Below are 22,542 nucleotides of genomic sequence, written 5' to 3'. Positions count from 1 at the left end.
GTTATAAGGGTGTATTTTATGTATACTCAGAAGTGCTACCCCACACCACATCCCCCATTCCTGCACTTTCCATCTTGGTCACACCTCTCCTATGTGTAACCAATCTCACTGGACTCCCATTTCTACTTTGTGGGGTTATTTTGCAAAAATAAGCAGATACATTTATATTTTTGTATTTTCTCCTTTTTATTCAAAAGGTATACTGTGGCTGTGATTTGCACTTTGGATTTTGAACTTAATAAATCCTGGAAATTGTAGGGCTCTTCCTCTTTCCTCTTGTTTTTCCCCCAGCAGATTCATAGTACTCCATTATGGAAATGTACCATAGTTTATTCAATTAGTCTCTTGTGAATGGACATTTAGATACTTCTCAAGGCTGCAGTGAATAATTTTATGCATATGTATTTTCTTGTTGTTAAGTATATGTCTTCACTTGGGACTACTGTAACAAAATATATAAACTGGGTGGCTTATAAACAACAAACTTCTCACTCGTCTAGAGGCTGGAAGTCCTAGATCAGAGTGACAGCATGGTGGAGTTCTGGTGAGAACCCTTTTTTCCAGATTTCAGACTCCAGCTTAGATCCCCAAGCATGTCTCTGGAGAGCAGAGAGAGGAAGCATGTTCATGGACTCTCACAAGGGCACCAGTCCCATTCAAATAGAGCCTCATCATTATGACCTCATCTAATCCAAATTACCTCCAAAAGATCCCACCTTGTAATAGCATCACATTGGGGAGTAGAGTAGCAACTTAACGAATTTTGGGAGCACACAAACATTTAGTCTATAACAGTATATGTTTATTTCTTTTTATTCTTAATTGTACTTTGGGCTCTGGGGTACATGAGCACATCGTGCATCCTGCAGGATTGTTGCATAGGTACATACATGCCATGGTGGTTTGCTGTTTCCATCCCCCGTCGCCTACATCAGGCTTTTCTCCCGGTGTTATACCTCCCCATCCTTACCTCTCCCTGCTGTCCTTCCCCTCTCCTCCCCTCCACCCCCCCTCCCCCCCCCCACCCCAGTGATTGTTGTTTCCTTCCCTGTGCCCTAGTGTTCTCATTGTTCATCACCAGCCTATGAGTGAAAACATGTGATGTTTGGTTTTCTGTTCTTGTTTCAGTTTCCTGAGAATGGTGGTTTCTAGATTCATCCATGTCTCTACAAAGGACACAAACTTGTCGTTTTTTATGGCTGCGTAGTATTCTATGGTGTATATGTGCCACATTTTCTTCCTCCAGTCTATCATCGATGGGCATTTGGGTTGATTCGAGGTCTTTGCTATCGTAAATAGCACCTCAACGAACATACATGTGCATGTGACTTTATAATAGAACGATTTATAATCCTTTGGGTATATACCCAGTAATGGGATTGCTGAGTCATGCAGCATTTCTATTTCTAGATCTTTGAGGAATCGCCACACTGTCTTTCATAATGATTGAACTAATTTACACTCCCACCAACAGTGTACAAGTGTTCCTTTTTCTCCACATCCTTTCCAGCATCTGTTGTCTCCACATTTTTTAATGATCTCCATTCTAACTGGCGTGAGATAGTATCTCAGTGTGATTTTGATTTGCATTTCTCTAATGACCAATCATGATGAGCATTTTTTCATATGTTTGTTGGCCTCATAAATGTCTTCTTTTGAAAAGTGTCTGTTCATCTTCTTTGCCCACTTTCGAATGGGTTTCTTTTTTTCTTGTAAATCTGCTTTAGGTCTTTGTTGATTCTGGATATTAGCCCTTTGTCAGATGGTTACATTGCAAAAGTTTTTTCCCATTCTGTTGGTTACCAGTTTACTCTAGTGATTGTTTCTTTTGTTAATGCAGAAGCTCGTAAGTTTAATTAGATCCTGTTTGTCTATTTTAGCTTTTGTTGCCATTGCTTTTGGCGTTTTAGTCATGAAGTCCTTGCCTGTGCCTGTGTCCTGAAAGGTGCATAACAGTATATCTTTGGCGTAAATTCCTAGAAGTAGAATTGCTGGGTCAGAAGGCACATGTAGTTTTGTTAGGTATTACCAAATTCCCCTTTATACAGATTACAGCAAATTCCCATTCCTATCAGCAGTATGTGAGAGTTCCTGTTTCTCTGCATTCTTACCAACAGATAGGGTACTGGTATGACCTTTTTTACAATAATTATTTGACAGTTTATATATTTATATTTTCACTGAGGTAAAATTCCTGTAACATAAAATTCACCATTTTAACGACTTCAAAGTGTACAATTGAGTGTTCTCTAGAATATTCAATTATCACCATGATCCAAATTCAGACTTTCTATCATCCCCAAAAGAAACTCCTTACCTATTAGCCGCCATTCCCAACTCTACCCTACCCCCAGCCACTGGCAGTGGGTATTCTACTTTCTTCTCTGTAGATTTGCATATTCTTGGTGGAATCACAATTTGTGGTCTTTCATGTCTGGTTTCTTTGTAGTATTATGTTCTCAAGGTTCATCCATGTTGTAGCATGTATCAGTGCTTCATTTCTTTTTTTGCTGAACAATATTTAATTGTTGAGTATACCACATTTTGTTAATCTGTTTATCCATTGATGGATATGGATATTTGTGTTATTTTCACTTTTTTGATATCGTGGATAATGCTGCTGTGAAAATTCACATATAAGAGTGTTTTGTTTTGTTTTATGACAGGGTCTTTCTCTGTTGCCCAGGCTGGAGTGCAGTGGCATGATCACATCTTACTGCAGCCTCAACCTCCTGGGCTCAGACAATCCTTGACCTCCCAAGTAGCTGGGACTACAGGCACGTACCACGACACCCAGCTAATTTTTGTGGGTTTTGTAGAGATGAGGTTTTGCCATGTTGCCCAGGCTGACTGGTCTTGAAATCCTGAGCTCAAGCAGTCTACCCGCCTCAGTCTCCCAAAGTGCTGGGATTACAGGCGTGAGCCACCATGCCCGGCCGTGAGTTTTTGTTTGGACATATGTTTTCATTTCTCTTGGGCATATATATACCTAGAATTGGAATGATTGGTTCATATGGTAACTCCATGTTTAATCTTTTGAGGAGCTGCCGAACTATTTTCATAGCAGTTGTACCATTTTATATTCTTCCAGCAATGTGGGAAGTTTCCAGTTTTTTCACACCCTTGCCTATACTTGGTATATCTTCTTAATTAATTGTCTGGTCATATCTTTGCATTTTTTTCTATCATTTCCTCTCTCATTTTAAAAGAATTTCTGTATATATAAAGGGTATTAGCTTTTTTCTATGATACATGGTACATGTATTTTTCTTTTGTTTTTTGGGCATCTTTTGACTTGGTTTATGATAATTTTTTCCCTTTTTTGCTGTGCTGTTAAACTTTAAAGAAAACAACTAATTGGAAAATACTTTGGGTGGAAAATGTATTATTTGTGCTTTGTTTGATACCAACAGAGGGTTGACCCTTTTCTTTGCTGGGCAGATAGTGGGGAGCCAACAGGGTCTGGCTCCGTTGTCCGGGCTGGAGAGCAGTGGTGTGATCTTGGCTCACTGCAGTGTTCCCCTCCTGGGCTCAAGTGATCCTCCTACCCCAGCCTCCCGAGTAACTGGGACCACAGGCAAGCACCACGACTCCTGGCTCTTCATTGTATTGCTCTGTAGAGACGGAGTTTTGCAAAGTTGGCTAGGCTGGTCTTGAACTTTTGAGCTCATACAGTCTGCCTGCCTCAGCCTCTTAAAGTGCTGGGATTACAGGTATGAGCATCTGTGCCTGGCTGGATCTGTGGGGTTTTTTTGTGTGCTTTTGTTGGTTTTAAGACAGTCTCTTCTGTAGCTCAGGCTGAAGTGTAGTGATGCATTCATAGCTCACTACATCCTGAACCTCCTGGGCTCAAGCTATCCTGGGACTACAGGAATATGCTACCATGCCCAAGCTAAATTTTGTATTTTTTGGTAGAGACAGGGTCTTGCCATGTTTCTGAGGCTGGTCTCGAACTCCTGGGCTCAAGCAGTCTTCTTGCCTCAGCATTCCAAAGTGCTAAGATTATGGGCATGAGCAGCCGCACCTGGCCTGCCACAATGGCTCTGAGCAGAGATTGTACTCCAGGTTTCCAAGGCTCTCTTTGCTTCTGCACCCAGCTGTTCTCCCGGCAAGTCTGGGGATGTCCTGAGACTGTTCTGGTTTATTCCTGAGGCCTTATTCCTGTTTGCCAAACCCTTTCACTGTTTTGAGAGGCTCCTTCTCAGTTTAGGTTCAGGATTCAGTTAACTGTCTTCAGGAGACAACCCACAGGGTGTTTGACACAGTCTCCACTCTTCCTTCTTACCAGAATCCTGGGCCCCTTGTTCTGAAGATTTGATCACTTGCTGCCAAAAGCTCTGCTGGTTTCTCTCTCATTAGCCTTTTCCTGGCTCTTCAAGATCTTAAGGGCTCAGAATTGGCAAATGCCCTGTGGGAAAGAAAAAGTAGCCAACTGTTAAGGTATCATTTCCTGTCTTCATCTGTGTCATTCATTGTCTTGGTTGCCTCAGAATGTCTCTGTCTTGAGCCCTTCAAACATTGTTTGGGTTAAAAGAAATTTTAATCTGGATTTTCATTTTTCTCAATGGGAGTTTAGGCTTGTGCAGGCTGTTCCTTCAGACTCAAATAGAAGTCCTTTATGGCATTTAAAAAATTTAATTGTACATGCTTTTTTGGTTTTGTTTTCAGTTGTTCTGTGTCTAATTCTCCTGTTAACAGTGACTTGGTTAAGCAGGGGGCCTTATTTTAATTATAGTGTTTTTAATCACCGGTGTCTAGTATCTATAATGACTACTCATTGAATTTGCATTGTATGAGGAAAGAACTTTGCTCTTAGGTAAAAGTTTTTTAATATAGGCAGCAAGTTAACAAATTTGACTTTGCTATGAGATTTTCCTACAAATTTAAAGTCTGTAGTAAAAAAGGGGGGTAGGAGGGGGTGTTAACATTGTTTGTAGATACTTTTTGACACAGCTGAAATTGGAGTCTTGGCCTTTTAATAATTTGTTTAACAAATACTTATTATTCTATAAATTGGGTTCTACTCTGGGTGTGGGGAGAGACAGTGATTATTTTTGTGGGTTAGGTCTCTATTCTCCTCAGGCTTCTTCTGCATATAACATATCAAGAGAGAATATAGGCCATTTGATATGAACATCAACATATCACATTGTAATTGGTAGATATCAAGTATAATACATCAAAAATTATTTTGTTCTCTTAACAGAGTATGACAGATACTTAGCATCTAGCAAAATAATGGCAGCTGCTTATCTTGACCCCAACTTGAATCACACACCAAATTCGAGTACTAAGACTCACCTGGGTACTGGTATGGAACGTTCTCCTGGTGCGATGGAGCGAGTATTAAAGGTCTTTCATTATTTTGAAAGCAATAGTGAGCCAACCACCTGGGCCAGTATTATCAGGCATGGAGATGCTACTGATGTCAGGGTAAGTATGTTTTTCTGTGAGACATCTTTAATGTTTATTTAGGTTAAAATTTAATGGCATGTATGAAAACAATGTTATAATTTTGATTTAACTTATCAGGAACTTTTCATATTACAGAGATATTAACCTTTTCATTTTAAGATTTATTAGTTAATATGCATTTGATCCAAGTTTTAATTGTTGTAAAGTTTCTTAGGAAAATAATGACTGAATCATATTTTAGTCATATAATGCCATTGACTTATTTTTCCCTCTTAGGCTTCTTTTTTTAAACTTTCGGATGAGTACTAGGAAGCAACACAACCAAAATAGCCTCTAATACTTGTGAAGTAAGCTATTTTTCTAGAAAGTATATTTGCATGATTTCAGATGGGATAATTTATTTTAAAACTGTTGAACATATGCTATGTGTCAGACACTGTGCTAGGTTCTGGAGATACAAAAGGTCTCTGTGAGGTCTTCTTTGCTCTTACAGCTTAGAGCATGCAGGGAGAGACATCATGAATGTGACTATAGTACAGTGCAGAAGTGCCTCACTGGAGGTTCTTGTGGAAGCTTGGAGCAATAACACCTTTTAAATGTAGAGGTTAGTACTAGAAAGGATTTCCTTTGGGTCTGGGAAGGTGAGTAAAGGTAGTAACATGGAATTGGGGGAGAAGAGCCTGCTAGGCAAAGATGTAGGTAACTACATCTTTCTGAAAGTGGGGAATGAGAAGGTAGCACTGTGATTTCAGAAAGCCGAGTTCAGTATTTAAATTTTTAGTGTTTGCTTTGATTAAGTGTTAAATACCTTTTCTTTCCTAGCCCCCTCTACCTAGTCTATATTCATCTTTAAGGAGAAGTTTCCAGTGACAAGGAAATTTAGATGTATCTCTTTTCTCTCTTTTTTTTTTTTTACAATAGCAAAATTAATTAATTTTCTACTCTATAACTTACATGCCTTTATTATTTTTAACCAAAGCAAAGGGATTGGTAGAATTTAGATTTAAGGCTAAAAGGTTGGGTGCAGTGGTCCACGCTTGTAATCCCAGCACTTGGGAGGCCAAGGTGGGTGGGTCACTTGAGGTCAGGTGTTTGAGACCAGCCTGGGCAACATGGCGAAATCCCATTTCTACAAAAAATATAAAAATTAGCCAGGCGTGGTGGCATATGCCTGTAGTCCCAGCTACTCAGGAGGCTGAGACAGGAGAGACACTGGAACCCAGGAGACCGAGATTGCAGTGAGCTAAGATCGCCCTATTGCATTCTAGCCTGGGCAACAGAGCAAGACTCTTGTCTAGAAAAAAAGAAAAAAAAAAAAAGATTTAAGGCTAAAGTCTTATATATAAATTTTACGTCATTTTTTGTTACCTCTGAAATTTAATATTAGCAAACTATTCAGATGGATTAATTATTAAAAATACGATAGCCTCTTTTATAAAGTTTTTATGAAGCTTGTTGGCTTTTTCTAGTTTTTTTCTAATTCTGTGTTTTACTTTTAACCTGGTAAACACTGATTTGGTGGAAAGGCTTGCAGTGAGTATACTGACATAAGGTTAATCAGGTAATTCCTACTGGAAAGAAACCTTGTAGATGTAACTTTATGTAAGGCTTTTAGTGTGTGTTCTCGTCTTTGCAGATTTCAGATACAGTGAAGGAGGACAGTCTTCAGTAAAATCATTTTATCAGCTCTAATGAACTTAGAGCCTTCATAAAGGAGGGAAACCTTTCAGAGATTATGAATTTGACAAGACATTTAGCAAAAATGTTCAAGACTTGTATCAGAAAACTCACCTGGGAAAGACTGTAACACATAAGCCATGGTTTTACTATCAAACTTTCTGCATGCAAGGGGATTACTCCCACAGAGCCAGTGTCACTTCAGGCATGTCAGCCGTTGGCCAGTGTTAAAACTTCCTAGTCATGCATTCATACTGTGAAGAAAAATTTACATCATATACAAATGCATAAGTTATCAGAACTCATTTACCAAACTTGTAAAGATTAATCTGATCAAATCTATATCGCCACAAACAAGGCAAATTATCAGTTAATTATTTTCAAATTGAGGCAGAAAAATCACAATTGGCATTGAATTCACCATAGCCCTTTCCTGGGATAGCATGAGGTTCTCATGATACTGAGTCACTGTGATGGAAGACTGGATATTATTCATAACCCACTTCCCATTGAATGCTTTAATGCTTTTAACATTTGAAAATGCAGTATCCTTGTAATCCCAGCACTTTGGGAGGCCGAGGCGGGTGGATCACGAGGTCGAGAGATCGAGACCATCCTGGTCCACATGGTGAAACCCCGTCTCTACTAAAAATACAAAAAATTAACTGGGCATGGTGGCACGTGCCTGTAATCCCAGCTACTCAGGAGGCTGAGGCAGGAGAATTGCCTGAACCCAGGAGGCGGAGGTTGCGGTGAGCCGAGATCGCGCCATTGCACTCCAGCCTGGGGTAACAAGAGCGAAACTCCGTCTCAAAAAAAAAAAAAAAAAAAAAAAAAAAAGAAAATGCAGTATCTTAATTGTAAATTAATGAGTAGATTTGCACATCTGAACAAAGTAGTACTGAAGAACATGTCTGTGACATCTTTCTGCCAAGTAAGAGGTATCAGACAAAGGAACATTATGGATACAAAGTATTGTTAGGAAAGAGAAAAATTGAATAAACACCATAGTATTTGAAGGCCTGATGACCTTAGAACAGGAAGTGGGGATTGCTAGAATTTTTAGATTTAAGGACTGACGATTGAATAGCATCATCGAAGAGGATGCCACACAACTTTTTTCCTGAAATGATGTGCCTATTGTTATTCAGGTACTGAATAATCCGATTCAGTCTTAAACTCACTATAGCTACACTGTCCATTATCGTAGCTATGTGCGGTTATTGAGTACTTGAATGTTGCTACTCTGAATTGACATGTGCTATAGTATAAAAATACATTCCACATTTCAAAGACTGAGTAAGAAAACAATAAAATATGTCATCAGTGTGTTATGATTACATGTTGAATGATAATACTTTTGATATAGTAGGTTAACTATATCATTGAAATTGAATTCACTTTTTTCATTTTATTATTTGGTTTTTTTGGCTGTGGCTACTAGAAATTTTAAAATTACTTATGTGGCTTGCATTATATTTCTGCTGGACAGTTGTGCTCTATAGAAAGCAATTCTCAGAAAGACTGGATCAGAAAAACCAAAACCTTTTGAGGAGTTTAAAGATTTGTTTTCACCAAAAACATCTGGATTTTTGTAACATTTCATTATGGTGGCTTTATTTTCATGCCTCAATTAATAAGTATTACTGCTTTTACAATTATATATGCTCATTGTACATTAATTAATGTTTGGTTGCTGAAAAGATTCACAGGATTCCACAGTTTATAGGCAAAATCCATTACAGCAACACTACTGTAATGATACTCATTTAAGTGATCTGAAGATCTTTGGTACAGGTTTCTTGGCCTTGGACATGTTTTTTTTTCTGTAAATGTGAAGCCATTACTGGCTTATGTGTGAAGCACCTCAGTATGAGGAAGTGGTGGGGGTCTGTGAGAGGATCACACAGGCACTTTCCGTCTTCATAGCCTCAACCTGTGGACCTGCCCAGCTGCTGCCAAAATCAGGTGCACCTCGTCAGTCCAGTTATGATTGTGAAATCGTACCGAGAGGCTGGTATATTCTGCCCCTCAAACAGCTCAGGAACCCATGGTTACAAACGTAACTTATCTTGGCCATAGGTTTGGCCAGGTGTCAGTACCGTGCTTCAGGAAGCTCTAGAGAGAAGTATGGGGTCAATCTAAAAGAGTCAAGAGAAATCCAGGCTATACAGTGTTGAATAAGATCAGTCATCTGGAAACATGGCAGTGATAATTCAGAAAAATAATGACATAAAGAAAATTCCCAAATTCTACCAGAGAAATCCCCTATCTAGCAGAAAGAATGACATTTACACCAGACTTTTTTTTTTTTTTGAGACAGGTTTCACTGTCATTGCCCAGGTTGTAGTACAATGGCGCAATCTCGGCTCACCACAACCTTAGCCTCCAGGGTTCAAGCGATTCTCCTGTCTCAGCCTCTCGAGTAGCTGGGATTACAGACATACACCACTATGCTTGGCTAATTTTGTATTTTTAGTAGAGACAGGGTTTCTCCATGTTGGTCAGGCTGGTCTTGAATTCCCAACCTCAGGTGATCCACCTGACTCAACCTCCCAAAGTGCTGGAATTAAAGGTGTGAGCCACTGCACCTAGCCTACGCCAGACTTTTCATCAGCAATGCTGGATGCAAGAAGACACTGGAACAGTATCTTCAGAGGGCTCAGGGAAAATAACGTGTACTTTAGAAGTCTGTCAGATAAATTGTTAATCAAGATAATGTGAAATGAAGGTATCTGCAGAGAAGTAGTGATGTTAGAAAGCTTAACAGCATGGGCTTTCTGAAAAAACAATTAGATGATATAATGCAGCATGGAAAAAAGTGAGCCCAGAAGAAAATACTGGAACAGGATGCAGAGACAGTGGTCCGTTGTTATACTTGCTGCCTTGTATGCTGTCCCTCTTGTACCTCTCTTAATGTCCCCATAATCTCTTGAAATCTACCACCACGATTTAATCCATCTTCTGTGTATTCTCCACCTGTCTCCATCCTCTGATTGGTCTCATTCTAGATTTGCAACCTTAGTGCTACCCAGCTGTCATGCTGTTTTCCCTCATCTAGTTCTCTCCTAGACAACCATTTCACACCTCCTCCACTTTCTTCAACCGGCAGTACTGGCAAACGTCCACACATTTCTGTGTCTTCCCTTTCTCAAGCATTTGTACCTCACTTCTCTGTCTGTACACTTCTTGCTACAAAATAACCATCCAATGTTCCAGTTAAAGGGTTACTTCATCTTTTAGTCACTTAGATCCAGTTGCAATCATCTTTTACTCCTCTTTTGCTCTCAAGCCAGTTTCCAATATATTAACCAATTCAGTCCACTTTATCTTCAGAAATGTATTTTGAACCTATCTATTTCATGTTGCCTCCACTGCTACCCCTTTCACCCCTTTCTTTGAGCTCCTCTCTAGTAGCTGCCTTAAAATGGCTCTCCCATACAGTAATGGCATGGTATCCTAACTGAAATCTTGTTTCCCTGCTTGCTCTCCTCAGTCTGTTGACCAACCCAGCAGCCAGAATGATCCTGGAGAGATGAAAGCCAGAGCACTTCACTCCTCCACTCAGAACCTATTTTCATTTAGTAAACATGCACGTCCTTTGGGAGTCTCCCCCATGTTCCCCATCTCCTCCCCCCATCGTGCCCTGTCACCTTCTGTCCTTGTCACTCACTTTTTCTTTCTACTTATTGTTTTCTCCAACATGCCAGTCACTGAATCAGTGATTTGCCCAAAACACCACAAGAGCTCCCCATTTCTCTCAGACTAAAAGTCAAATTTCTTTTTGTGGCCTACAAGGACCTACAGGATCTGGCTCCTCGCTTGTTTTCACCCTGCCCTTACTAACTGCCTCTTGGGGCATCCCAGTCTAAGAATGCTCCCTTATGCGTTACCATTTCTCTTCTTCTATCACTGTTTTATTTTCTTTGGATCATCATTATTGACATTGTTTTTTTCTTGATTTGTTTGCTCATTTACTAGCTGTTTTATTCCCCTCCTTGTTAAGTTCGGTGACATCAGAGACTTTTGTACTTAATGGTATTATCGCCAGCGTCTCTAACAGTGTCTAGCTGGCAAACAGTAGGTGCTCAGTAGGTATAGGTACTTTTTTGAATGACTGTGGCATCCTAGGTGAAATCCTGACAGAAATACGTTAGGAAAATTGGCTACAGAAGTAGAAAGCCTTAATTGACAAATAACCACAAAGAGATTGATTTGATAGTCAAAGATTATACCTAGTCAAAGCCATACCCCACTTTACTGATATCTCTGTCTAATCTTTGTACCTAGCTTATTTTTTAAAAAAAGACATTACAGGCTGGGTGCGGTGGCTCAAGCCTGTAATCCCAGCACTTTGGGAGGCCGAGGTGGGTGGATCACGAGGTCAAGAGATCAAGAGCATCCTGGTCAACATGATGAAACCCCGTCTCTACTAAAAATACAAAAAATTAGCTGGGCGTGGTGGCACATGCCTGTAATCCCAGCTACTCAGGAGGCTGAGGCAGGAGAATTGCCTGAACCCAGGAGGCGGAGGTTGCTGTGAGCCGAGATCACGCCATTGCACTCCAGCCTGGGTAAGAAAGAGCGAAACTCCGTCTCAAAAAAAAAAAAAGACATTACAAGGACTAGAACAAATGATTTTATGCTCATGCACCAGGCAAATACTGGGCAGGTACTATATGATGCTGCTTAAGATTACACCACCATTGAGTTCTTGCACAGTATTCTTATCACCTTCAAAACCCCTTAAATTTTTTCTGACTGGTACATTGAACTTTTCTAAATGTATAGCACATCCTCAGGTTTCAGTACTTGTCATGAGCCACTAGGAAATGGTTGGTAAATCTGAATCTGTAATAGTATATAGAAAAAAAATCAGTTCATGTAGTTTGCTAAAGTATGGCTGTGTTGGGTTGGATTAATACTAATTACTATTACCAAGCTGGTAGTGGGAAGACAAGCAATGGGAAGTAACATTGTGTTCAATTTAAAATCATCCTTCTGATGGAAATGGGAAAATGCACAGTGATTTGGGATTCAACGAGAACAAACTGTGCTATAAACAGCTGGTATCTGTAGGGGAAGGGAGTTCTTCAGGGAGTTTTCTCTAAGGTTAGCCATAGGTAGGTCCAACAGTCTTCAGTGTTTGTTGTTAGGTGTCATCACTGGACACATTATGTGTGTTAGAAGGGTAAGCTGTTCTTTCTGATAGAGGTGCAGGTGAATGCGCGTTTAAAAACTTGAACATTGATTGTTATGGATTCAAATAGTTTTGATTCTAGAAATGACTATGGAGGTCTTAGAAAATTAAAGTCTTCCTTTACAGGATAGAAAGTATCAACCAGGAAGAAAGCTAGAAAGCAAAGCTTTAAGAAAAAGCATACAAGCCATGTTGAGGAGGAGAACCTGAGCTAGGAGAGTGTGAAAAAGAAAAAATTTTGAATTTAAAATCCTTAGAGATAGTGATTGAGGTAGTGATTTTCCATAGGCAGGGTGATGGCCCCTAAAGATGCCTACATCCTGATGCCTAGAATCTGTGCAGATGTCCCCTTACAAGGTCAAAGGGACTTTGCAGATGTGATTAAGGTTATAGATCATAAGGTGGGGAGATCATGAGTTTTTCACTGCAGCAGGCCTTTCCTTACTGTAGTCAGAGGGAGGTGAATATGAAAGAAGGATCAGATACAAAATTGAAGGAAGAAGAGGACCATGAGCCAAGGAGTGCAGGTGCCCTCTGGAAGCTGGAAAAGGCAAGCTAAGAGCTTTTAGAAAACAGCACATCCCTGCTGACATCTTTATTTTAGGCCAGTGAGACTCATTTCATACTTGTAATCTACAAAACTAAACAAAACTTGTGTTTTAAGCCCCCAAGTTTGTGGTGATTCCTTACAGCAGTAATAAGGAACTAATACAGTGACTATGGACCATCAAGATACAAAAAGTGCATTCTTTGTCTTGGAAGACTTTTAGAAGGACCCCTAGTTTACTACTGGACCAAGAGGAGGAAACATACTAGGTGTTGGAGAGCAGGGTTTGAATTTTTAGATCTTGTGTTTTGATGACCCAGTGATGAAAGCCTCCTAGAAGACTGGTAGGAATCCCTTGGTTTTCTAAATGTGAAGAGTATCTGAAAGAGAAACACATGGAGGAAAAGAAACACTACTCTAGAGGAATCAGTAATGATGATTATATTTGGTAATTCTTAGGCAGTAAGGACATGAACAGTGTCAACAGTGTATGTTGCTTTAGATATCTCTTCTAGAAATAAATCTGAAAATTAAGTGTGAAAATATAGCTAAAAATGTCAAATACCCCTTTTTGTCTTCTCCTCCCCACAAACCACTTGATACTCATTTACACATGTTCATTGTCATGTCTTTCTCCTGTGAGACTCGTAAGACTTCTTAAGGTAAGGATTGCATCTTAACTGTCACGGTGTCACTAACATCCTGCATGTAGTGGGCACTTTAAATGTTCATTCAATAAATGAATGAACAGTTCATGAAATAATGAACATGAAGGAAAGAGTCACATGACCTATTTCGAAGGTCATTGTGGTGACGGTCACTTGTTTGACAGTACTACCTAAAAGGTAAGTGGCTAAATGGAACCAAGCAAAATTATAAAATAAAAACTTTTAGAAATGAACAAAATTATGGCCTCATATCATTAGTAGGTAATCAGGGAAATAAAATCATCATTAACAGCAGTAAAAGACCTGTGGGAGATTTTTTGGTCATCAAATTGATCATCTTAAGATTGACTTTATTTATTAATGTGAGATAAAAGGACAGTCTGTAACATTATGCATCAAGTATAATTGGTATAGTTTTGTTGATGTGCAGGCAGTTTGGTTGTACTTATCAAAATGTTTCAGATAAAGGAAATTTTGTCTGTTTCTATGCGGTGCTTATAAACATGTTTGATGACAGAAGGATGTTCATAGCAGTATTTTCATTTACACCTTCCTTTCTCCTTCAGAACAAGGAAATCTTTATTCATCAGTATAAAATGACTTTGCATATTTAATGTTATGTTCCTGATAAGATACAAGCACGATGTGAACACTGGTTTCTTTTAACCTTAAAAAGAATGCTTACACTGTGAATGTCTACTGTGAGAATCTAACCAGAAAAAGATGTGTATTTCTGACACTTGGGATATGAGATAAATGGAGAGACAGAGGTTTCAGAGTAGCCAACTATTGTTTTGTATTTCTTTTTGTTTGTTTGTTTGTTTGTTTGTTTGTATTTTGAGATGGAGTTTTTGCTCTCGTTACCCAGGCTGGAGTGCAATGGCGCGATCTCGGCTCACCGCAACCTCCGCCTCCTGGGTTCAGGCAATTCTCCTGCCTCAGCCTCCTGAGTAGCTCGGATTACAGGCATGTGCCACCACGCCCAGCTAGTTTTTGTATTTTTAGTAGAGACGGGGTTTCACCATGTTGACCAGGATTGGTCTCGATCTCTTGACCTCGTGATCCACCCGCCTCGGCCTCCCAAAGTGCTGGGATTACAGGCTTGAGCCACCGCGCCCGGCCTTGTTTTGTATTTCATAGGACCAGATGTGCCTTCAAAGCTGCGATGAGAAATTTAAATTTAATTCTGGTACCTTTAGTGGCATATTTAAAACCCATGTCCTATTATCTCCTTAGAGACAGTCATTTTTATTCTAAATGTATGTGTGTATGAATTGAAAATGGGACACTTCCATATGGCAGCACTGTAGAGTTGGTTGAGTATGTATTCCTCACTAAATACATAGTTCTCAACTAGAATTATTTGTTGAGTTATCCAGACCAAATATTTAGTTCTCAGAATTACTTAAGCTACTGAGTATATGCATTTAGCACCACGTATTTAAGTACTTTGTATATTTATAATGTTTGCTGCTATCTAGAGAAATTTATAAGCGTGCTAGAGAATGAGAAATAGGACAGAGTACAAAATGGATGCATAGTGAGAAAGCAAAAAATGAAACAGAAGTTTGTTGCTTTTCACTATTTCATGGAGAGTGAAAGTTGAATGCTGGTTTGCTCAAGAGATACTACTGTATGCAAAGGTTGTGTTACTCACATCCACACTTGAAGCCACTCTTGAGTCTCTTCTGGCAGCATGATCAAGTGAATAGAACAAAATTCTGTTTCATAAAACTCCAAGACAGAAACCTACTTTTTCCTAACAAATACCACGGTTCTGGGCTAAGTCTCTTTGAGACTGGTTTGCTGCAGGTCTCCTATGTGTGTGCTGTGAGTTTAGAGGAGATGAAGTGATTTTTTTTCATGGGGTCAATACAGAAGGCAATCAGAGAAGGTGGGCTTTCTCTTAGGATGTAAATGGTGACAGTTTTAAGAAATGATTTGTGTTCCGTACTACCATACATTCAGCATCAGGTTATGGAAGGATCGATCAAGTAACTTGAGGCGGATGGCTAGAGACCACTGTAGACATTGATCGCAGCTCTCACAAGAGAGAGCCTCTTCTTGAATTGGTGGGCTGTGGAGCAAGGAGACTTTCTGACCTACGCTTTACCGAGGATAACTAGTGTTGGTGTGTACTGGATGTTGACCTGGAAAAGCTGGACAAGGAACTAGGAGCTTTTGTGGGAATTTCAGAGGTACTAGCTTCCATCCTTTATAGTTCAGGGATTTGTGTGTTGGCAAGAAGCTGCAGAAATCACTTCACAGAGAATTGTTAAAAGGTGCTCCTTCCTCTAGGCAAATTCCCCACCCCAGAGCACAAGGCTTAAAGACAAGAACATGGGTTGGATTCAGCCTCAGCTAAACATCGTCGTGTAGGTAGGGTACTGCCATTTATAGCGACCCTGTCAGAAATTCTGGGCCTTGGATCAAAAAGCCAGGAAGGACATTTTATGTCTGTGTCAGTTCCACATAGGAGGCTGTAGGCTGCAAACATATCCCTCCTGTCCTGATGAGAATTCATCATCTTTATGAAGCTGTGTTTGACAATTGCAGCCTGGCCCTTTGTTCATGCTTTTTCTCTTGATACCATGTTTACTCCCTACCTCTGTCCCTCTCTCTGCCACTCCCTGTGCTTGACAAATTAACTTTGTACCCGGGATTAAGTTGTCTGAACGAAAGATTGACTCTACCACTTCATTCACTTAGTGCCCTAGGAGGTCTGGCACATGCCAGGCACCATTATTGGGAGCACACGTCCTCAGTGTGCATACACTGGGTTTTGGACAGTTTTTGTATATGGTACATGTTACGGTTTATCATTGCTTATGGAGAAGGCTAGGGATAATATCCTTTGTCATGATCAGCAGCAATTGTGCTGTAATAAAGCAATACTTGGTGAGTGCAGGAACATTTATATATGTTTTACAGTAAAAGTTTTATTATAACTTCAATTAATTGCTAATTTTAAAAGCCGGTGATTTTTTTTAATAGACATTTTTCATTTTAATATCAGCATCTTTTTTTTTTTTTGAGATGGAATCTCACCCTGTCACCCAGGCTGGAGTGCAGTGGTATGATCTCGGCTCACTGCAACCTCCACCTCCAGGGTTCAAGTGATTCTTCTGCCTCAGCCTCCCAAGTAGCTCGCACTACAGGCAAGTGCCACCATACCCAACCAATTTTTTTTGTATATTTAGTAGAGACTGGGTTTCACCATATTGGTCAGCCTGGTCTCTAACTTGTGACCTTGCGGTCCACCTGCCTCAGCCTCCCAAAGTGCTGGGATTACAGGCGTGAGCCACTGCGCCTGGCCATCAGCATCATTTTTTAAAAACTTGCCTTATCGGGCTGGGCACGGTGGCTCACACCTGTAATCCTAGCACTTTGAGAGACTGAGGCGGGCAGATCTCGAGGTCAAGAGGTCAAGACCATTCTCGCCGTGATGAAACCCCGTCTCTACTAAAAATACAAAAATTAGCTGGATGTGGTGGCACGCGCCTGTAGTCCCAGCTACTCGGGAGGCTGAGGCAGAAGAATCGCTTGAACCCAGGAGGCGGAGGTTGCAGTGAGCCGAGATTGTACCACTGCACTCCAGCCTGGCGACAGAGCAAGACTCCATCTCAAAAAAAACAAAAACAAAAACAAGAAACTTGTCTTTATCATCTAAAAGATTGAGAAGGTCACAATTGGTTGTGATTTGCATACCTTCATGTAAAGGGCAGCAGATGGTTCTGTCATATTCCCAAATGAGTCTTCCATGCACACTGCCCCCTTAAAAATATATTCTCCCATGGCCTTCATACCTAGGCAGGTACAGGGCGAGAGTCCCTTCTAACAACGTGACCATTGCTCCAGGAGAAATTTCACCATCTCTAGGGTACCTTCTCCGATGACCTTATTCAAAGGTGACTTTCTCCTCTGAACTCAAGGGAACACATGTTAGAAGCATTAGATTTGGGAGCATTTTATATTACTGCGTAATAATTTTTAATGAGCAAGTAATAAACTGATTAGACCCAAATTCAACAAACTTTTCATATATCTTCAGTGTCACCAAAAACATAGCCTTAACTGCTGTATGTTCCTGAATGTATTTTTTTTTTAAAATGATTATGGATGTTGCAGTCTGGTCTTGGAACAGTGTGATCTCCCTGTTTTAGAAAGTATAACTCCCTCCTTGGGTCTGGATCTTAGAAAGTGGTAACTGAAAGGTAGCTGGTATACTTTGACAGGTTTGGGGGGTGATGACAGTGGAATTGCAGAAATGTATTTTTAAGTTTACATGCCTTATTAATAAAGGAGACCATCTTTTTGTTTTGTTTTCTAAAACTTTTCCTTGTTCTTGAAAATACTATTTCAGAAACAAAGATTCCTAAGTAATTTATTTAACTTGATATTCTTATACCAAAGATTTCTGATAAGACGTAAACATTGCATTACGTTTTAGCTTACAGTTCTGTTTTTTTGTTTTTATTTTTGTTTTTTTTGTTTTTTTTTTTGTTTTTTTTTTTAAGTTTATAACAGTCATTCTTGTGGGGGGGTATGTTTTAGGGCATCATTCAGAAGATAGTGGACAGTCACAAAGTAAAGCATGTGGCCTGCTATGGATTCCGCCTCAGTCACCTGCGGTCAGAGGAGGTTCACTGGCTTCACGTGGATATGGGCGTCTCCAGTGTGAGGGAGAAGTATGAGCTTGCTCACCCACCAGAGGAGTGGAAGTAAGATACAAACCTGCTTTGGTGTGATGCACACTTGATTTGTTTTGCTTTTAAAAACCATGCACAAGATAATAAATGTATATGCTTAATTTTCACACTGCTTGTCATTACAACTCTGGTATAAACAAAATTGGTTAGTAATTATTAATCAGTGATCTCTTCTAGACTTCTGGCTTTTAAATACTATTAACTATACTTTGAGCCATCTCAGTCTACTGAGATGGTCTTTTGTTAGCCGAATTCTCATCAGTGCTACTTTGTTTCAACTTTTGCTCGCAGTAAAAACTGAAACCCTCTTTTATTTTATTTTTTTTACATTTTCATTTCTTGTCATCCTTTTATGTAGCAGGAGTTGATATCACACCTAAATACCTTATTAATGGGCTACGTAGCTTGTTTTTACCATGCCCGGTAATCTACAACGCACCTACAAAGAATGATTGTGTATTTGCTGTTCACATGCAACATCAAAATTAGGAAGTAATCTCTTAGTGACTCTTGTCGAAATGTTAGGAAAATAAAATTATTTCAGAGTAAATTAGAAGAATTCCCTGTAAGTGTTCTTTTTCTTGTTCTCCCCTATTTTTTTCTTTTTAACAAGCAACTCAGGATCTCAAGATAGTGGTAGGAAATTCTGCATCTAAAATTTTAGATTAAGTATTTCATCTAAAATACTTTAGAGAGACGTATAACTTGTAAAAATGGGCTTTCTTCTGTAGGGTTCTAATTGTTATAGGTAATGCTACAGAAATAAAGATAGTTGTAGATTGAAGAGTACATTCAAAGGGTCAGTAACTTTCGAGGATCTAGATTGATTAGGGTAGACATTTTAAAAGGAAAACGTGTAGGTGGAATAATATTTTTTTCTTCTCTGCGACAGGGTCTTGCCCTGTCGCCCAGGGTGCAGTACCGTGGTATGAACATGGCTCACTGCAGCCTTGACCTCTTCGGCTCAGGTGATCCTCCCACTTCAGCCTCCTGAGTAGCTGGAACTATAGGCACACATACCACACCCCGCTAATTTTTGTATTTTTTGTAGAGATGGGGTTTTACCATTTTGCCCTGACAGGTCTCAAACTCCTGGGCTCAAGCAGTCTACCCACCTTGGCCTCCAAAATATTGGGATTACAGGTGTGAGCCACCGTGCCCAACCTGAATAAATCTTAAGTTGAATAACTCCCTATCCCAGTTAGAGAGTTCATCAAAGAAATACAGTAGTATTTTCAAATTCTTGAGGTAGCCGGAACCAAGCTAACAAAATATTCCTTGAGAATATAGATACTTTGGTTGGTTCACATCAATTGCTAGAGAAGATGTGACCTCCAGTTATTTAGTCAGTTATGCAAGTAAGCATTCCAAAACAAAGGATGTGTAAAAGTTAGATAAAAGCAGGGTTTTTGTTTTGTTTTGTTTTTTTGAGATGGGTGTCTTGCTGTGTTGCTAGGGCTGATCTCAAACTCCCCTATTCAGACAATCCTCCTATGTCAAGGTATTTTTATTTAACACAGTTCTGTTATCTTGGTTTATATAGACGTGTCAGATGCAAACTTTGTTATAAGGAAATCCTTAGTGCTCAAAAAAAATGGTCCTATCTAAGTATAGTAGATTGTTGTTGTTACTGTTCTTTTAAGCCCATTTATTTTGCTTTTTTTCAAGTAACATTGGATAGGCACTGACAGGGTCTTGAGTCCTCAAAAGGAAGAAAAGTTTAGACTGGGTTAGATAGAATTTCTCATAGACTGACCGTACTAGATTAAAGGGTGATCAAGATACTACTCATAATAATAATGACAATGATGATGATGACGGTGACATTGATGCCTTGTTACTGAGCCAGGGACTCTGCCAGCTATATGCTGCTTACACCAGATAACTTAAATGTATATTTCATTTGACTGTCCCCAGACCCTATGAGTTTGAGACTACCATTGTTCTTAATTTACAGATGAAAACAAAGTTGATAAACTTGTAGTTACATAGCTTTGATTTGAATTTAGCTGTCTGGCTTCATAGTACAGGTTTTAAAAATCAGATCTAAATATACGAATAATGTTGTATAGGAAAATGTAGCTAGGCTTTTTAAAATTAGTGAAAGTTGACCGGGCCTTGTGGCTCACACCTGTAATCCTAGGACTTTGAGAGGCCAAGGCAAGCAAACTACTTGAGGTCAAGAGTTCAGGACCATCCTGGCCAACACGGTGAAACCCTATCTTTACTAAAAATACAAAAATTAGCCAGGCATGGTGGCAGGTGCCTGTAATCCTAGCTACTTGGGAGGCTGAGGCAGGAGAATCGCTTGAACTCGGGAGGTGGATGTTGCAGTGAGCCAAGATCATGCCATTGCACTCCAGCCTGGGTAACAGAGTAAGACTGTTTAAAAAAAAAGATTAGTAAAAGTTGCATGCATGGTAGGTTGAGATGATGACAAAAGAAAATGTGACAGATAAACTGATTAGGTATTTTCAAGAGTTATGAGGGTTAATACTGATGGTTCTATATATTTAAAAGGGGAGGAATTTAAGTGTCAGTAAGGAACAGGAGACTACAAAAATAACTGAGAGAATTTGGATGGATCCACAAAGAAGTTCTAGAAATCAAAGGATACATAAATAGCAGATTAGACATAACTGAAAATTAGTAAAGAAGACAATAGAAAATTTCCCAGAACATAACCCAGAGAGATGAAAGGATGGAAAATGTGAATGTAAGTTTATGTAACATGAAGAATGAGATGGGCAAGTCATTTCTAATAGAAACTTAAGAAGAATATAATAAAAAAGCATGGGGAAGGGGAGATAATTTCAAGAGATAATGGTTGAGAATATTAGAGAATCAATGAATGGCATGATCCTTCAAATACAGGATTATCCTAAAATCCCAAACAGAGTCAATAGAAACTAAGTTGATGCTTTGGCAGGTTGTATTAATAGTAAAATATTGTTACACCAGAGAACAAGACAGGGTATTAAAAGCACCTAGAGAAAAATTCAGACTTTTCAATATCAATAATAGATGCCAAGAAAATAGTGGGAAAATAGGTTCAAAGTGGTGAGGAAAGTAGCTGACAACCTGTATTTGTTTGTCCAGTTAAATTGCTATTCAAGAAGAAGGTGAAATACAGAGATTTTCCTTAGAGGATTTACCACCAAAGGAACCTCTGACAAAAACACCTTAGTAAAAAGGAAAATGATCTCTGAAGGAGGGTCTCAGATGTGAGATGGAAAAAATTGGTTAGGTCTAAATATGCATTGGCTCCATGAAACAAAATAGTAACTGATTTTGGATTTGAAGGACTAACACATAAAACATAAGCAGGAAGGGAACAAAGTATGTCAGGCAAATAGTAACCAGGGGGAAAAGCATTATACCCTGTTAATATCCTATGAAAAAAAATTTTAAGACATTTTAAAAGCATTTTTATGGATATAGAAGGCAATTATAATACAAGCTTTTATCACCTAGAGTTTAATAAATGTATCTCACTTGGCTTCCTGGATACCAAACTGCTTTGGTTTTCCTTCATTGACCATTAATAGTCTTTCTGAACTGTTTAGCCTTTAAATATTGGGGTGCTCCGGTAACCTCTTTTCTTCTCCCTACACCTGCCTTGGCCATTAAATCATACATTTGATTGGATGGACACAGGGAACCTGATAAATTAGTATAACAACCTAGGCAAACATCCTAAAAGATGATACATTAGGGGAATAATAATAGAAGTGGTGAGAAACAGTTGTACAGGGATGTATTTTTAAGGAGGGAGCTGATGGGATTTGCTGATGGGTCTCTTAGAATGTAAGCCATTCAGTTATATTTGTGAATCATTTGGGCTCAGAAACTTCCAGTAGCTTCTCATCACACTCAGAGTAATCTCTGGAGTTTCTGATGGCCTCACAGTCCTTATCTCCTTCTGCTGTTCCTCTTCCTTCTCCACTCTGGCGATGTCAGTCCCTTTGATTTCAGCTTTCCATTAAATTCTTGAGTATATTTTAGTTCTTTTCATAAATACTCAGGTTGGGATCTGATGTGATGGTTTCTTCTCTATTGCCAGACTTTTTAATTGTTGATTAATATAGCCCTTCATCTTAATTAATGCTTTCTTTGTCTCACGTCCCTTTTTTCCTTTATTTTTTACAACTTTCACTTACTCATCTCTAGCCTCCTGGGTTTCTTATTGGAGCCTTTGAACTTAGCCTTGACTCTGCTGAGTATGTTCTGCCTTTTGCAAGCATGGCTTGGATGGACATCCTCATTCCAGGAATGTGCTTGAGTGCCACCACTTCCCAGTGGCCTCCCACTGGCTGCCTAAAGAGC

At 39.4% G+C, this 22,542-nt stretch overlaps 1 protein-coding gene across 27 annotated transcripts in view; it reads left to right on the top strand.

Annotated features, from left to right (window-relative positions):
* Positions 1 to 22,542, top strand: part of PTK2 (protein tyrosine kinase 2) — a 353,655-nt gene that overhangs the window by 108,860 nt on the left and 222,253 nt on the right. For 19 of the 27 annotated variants that reach the window (XM_074387210.1, XM_039464840.2, XM_039464836.2 and 16 more), the window contains 2 exons: positions 5,207 to 5,433; positions 18,062 to 18,228. Coding sequence is in view for 25 of the 27 variants with exons in the window: in XM_074387195.1 (XP_074243296.1) it covers positions 5,207 to 5,433; positions 18,062 to 18,228 (394 nt within the window). In the remaining 2 variants the exon portion in view is untranslated. Of the gene's footprint in view, positions 1 to 4,288; positions 4,441 to 5,203; positions 5,434 to 18,061; positions 18,229 to 22,542 lie in introns of those variants that run through there. The other 8 variants (XM_074387211.1, XM_039464853.2, XM_039464846.2 and 5 more) reach the window with 3 other exon arrangements.

Source organism: Saimiri boliviensis, chromosome 15, assembly GCF_048565385.1.
Source record: "Saimiri boliviensis isolate mSaiBol1 chromosome 15, mSaiBol1.pri, whole genome shotgun sequence".
NCBI lineage: Eukaryota > Metazoa > Chordata > Mammalia > Primates > Cebidae > Saimiri > Saimiri boliviensis.
Note: the sequence above shows the minus strand (reverse complement) of the source record. Positions and strands in the feature narration are given on the sequence as shown.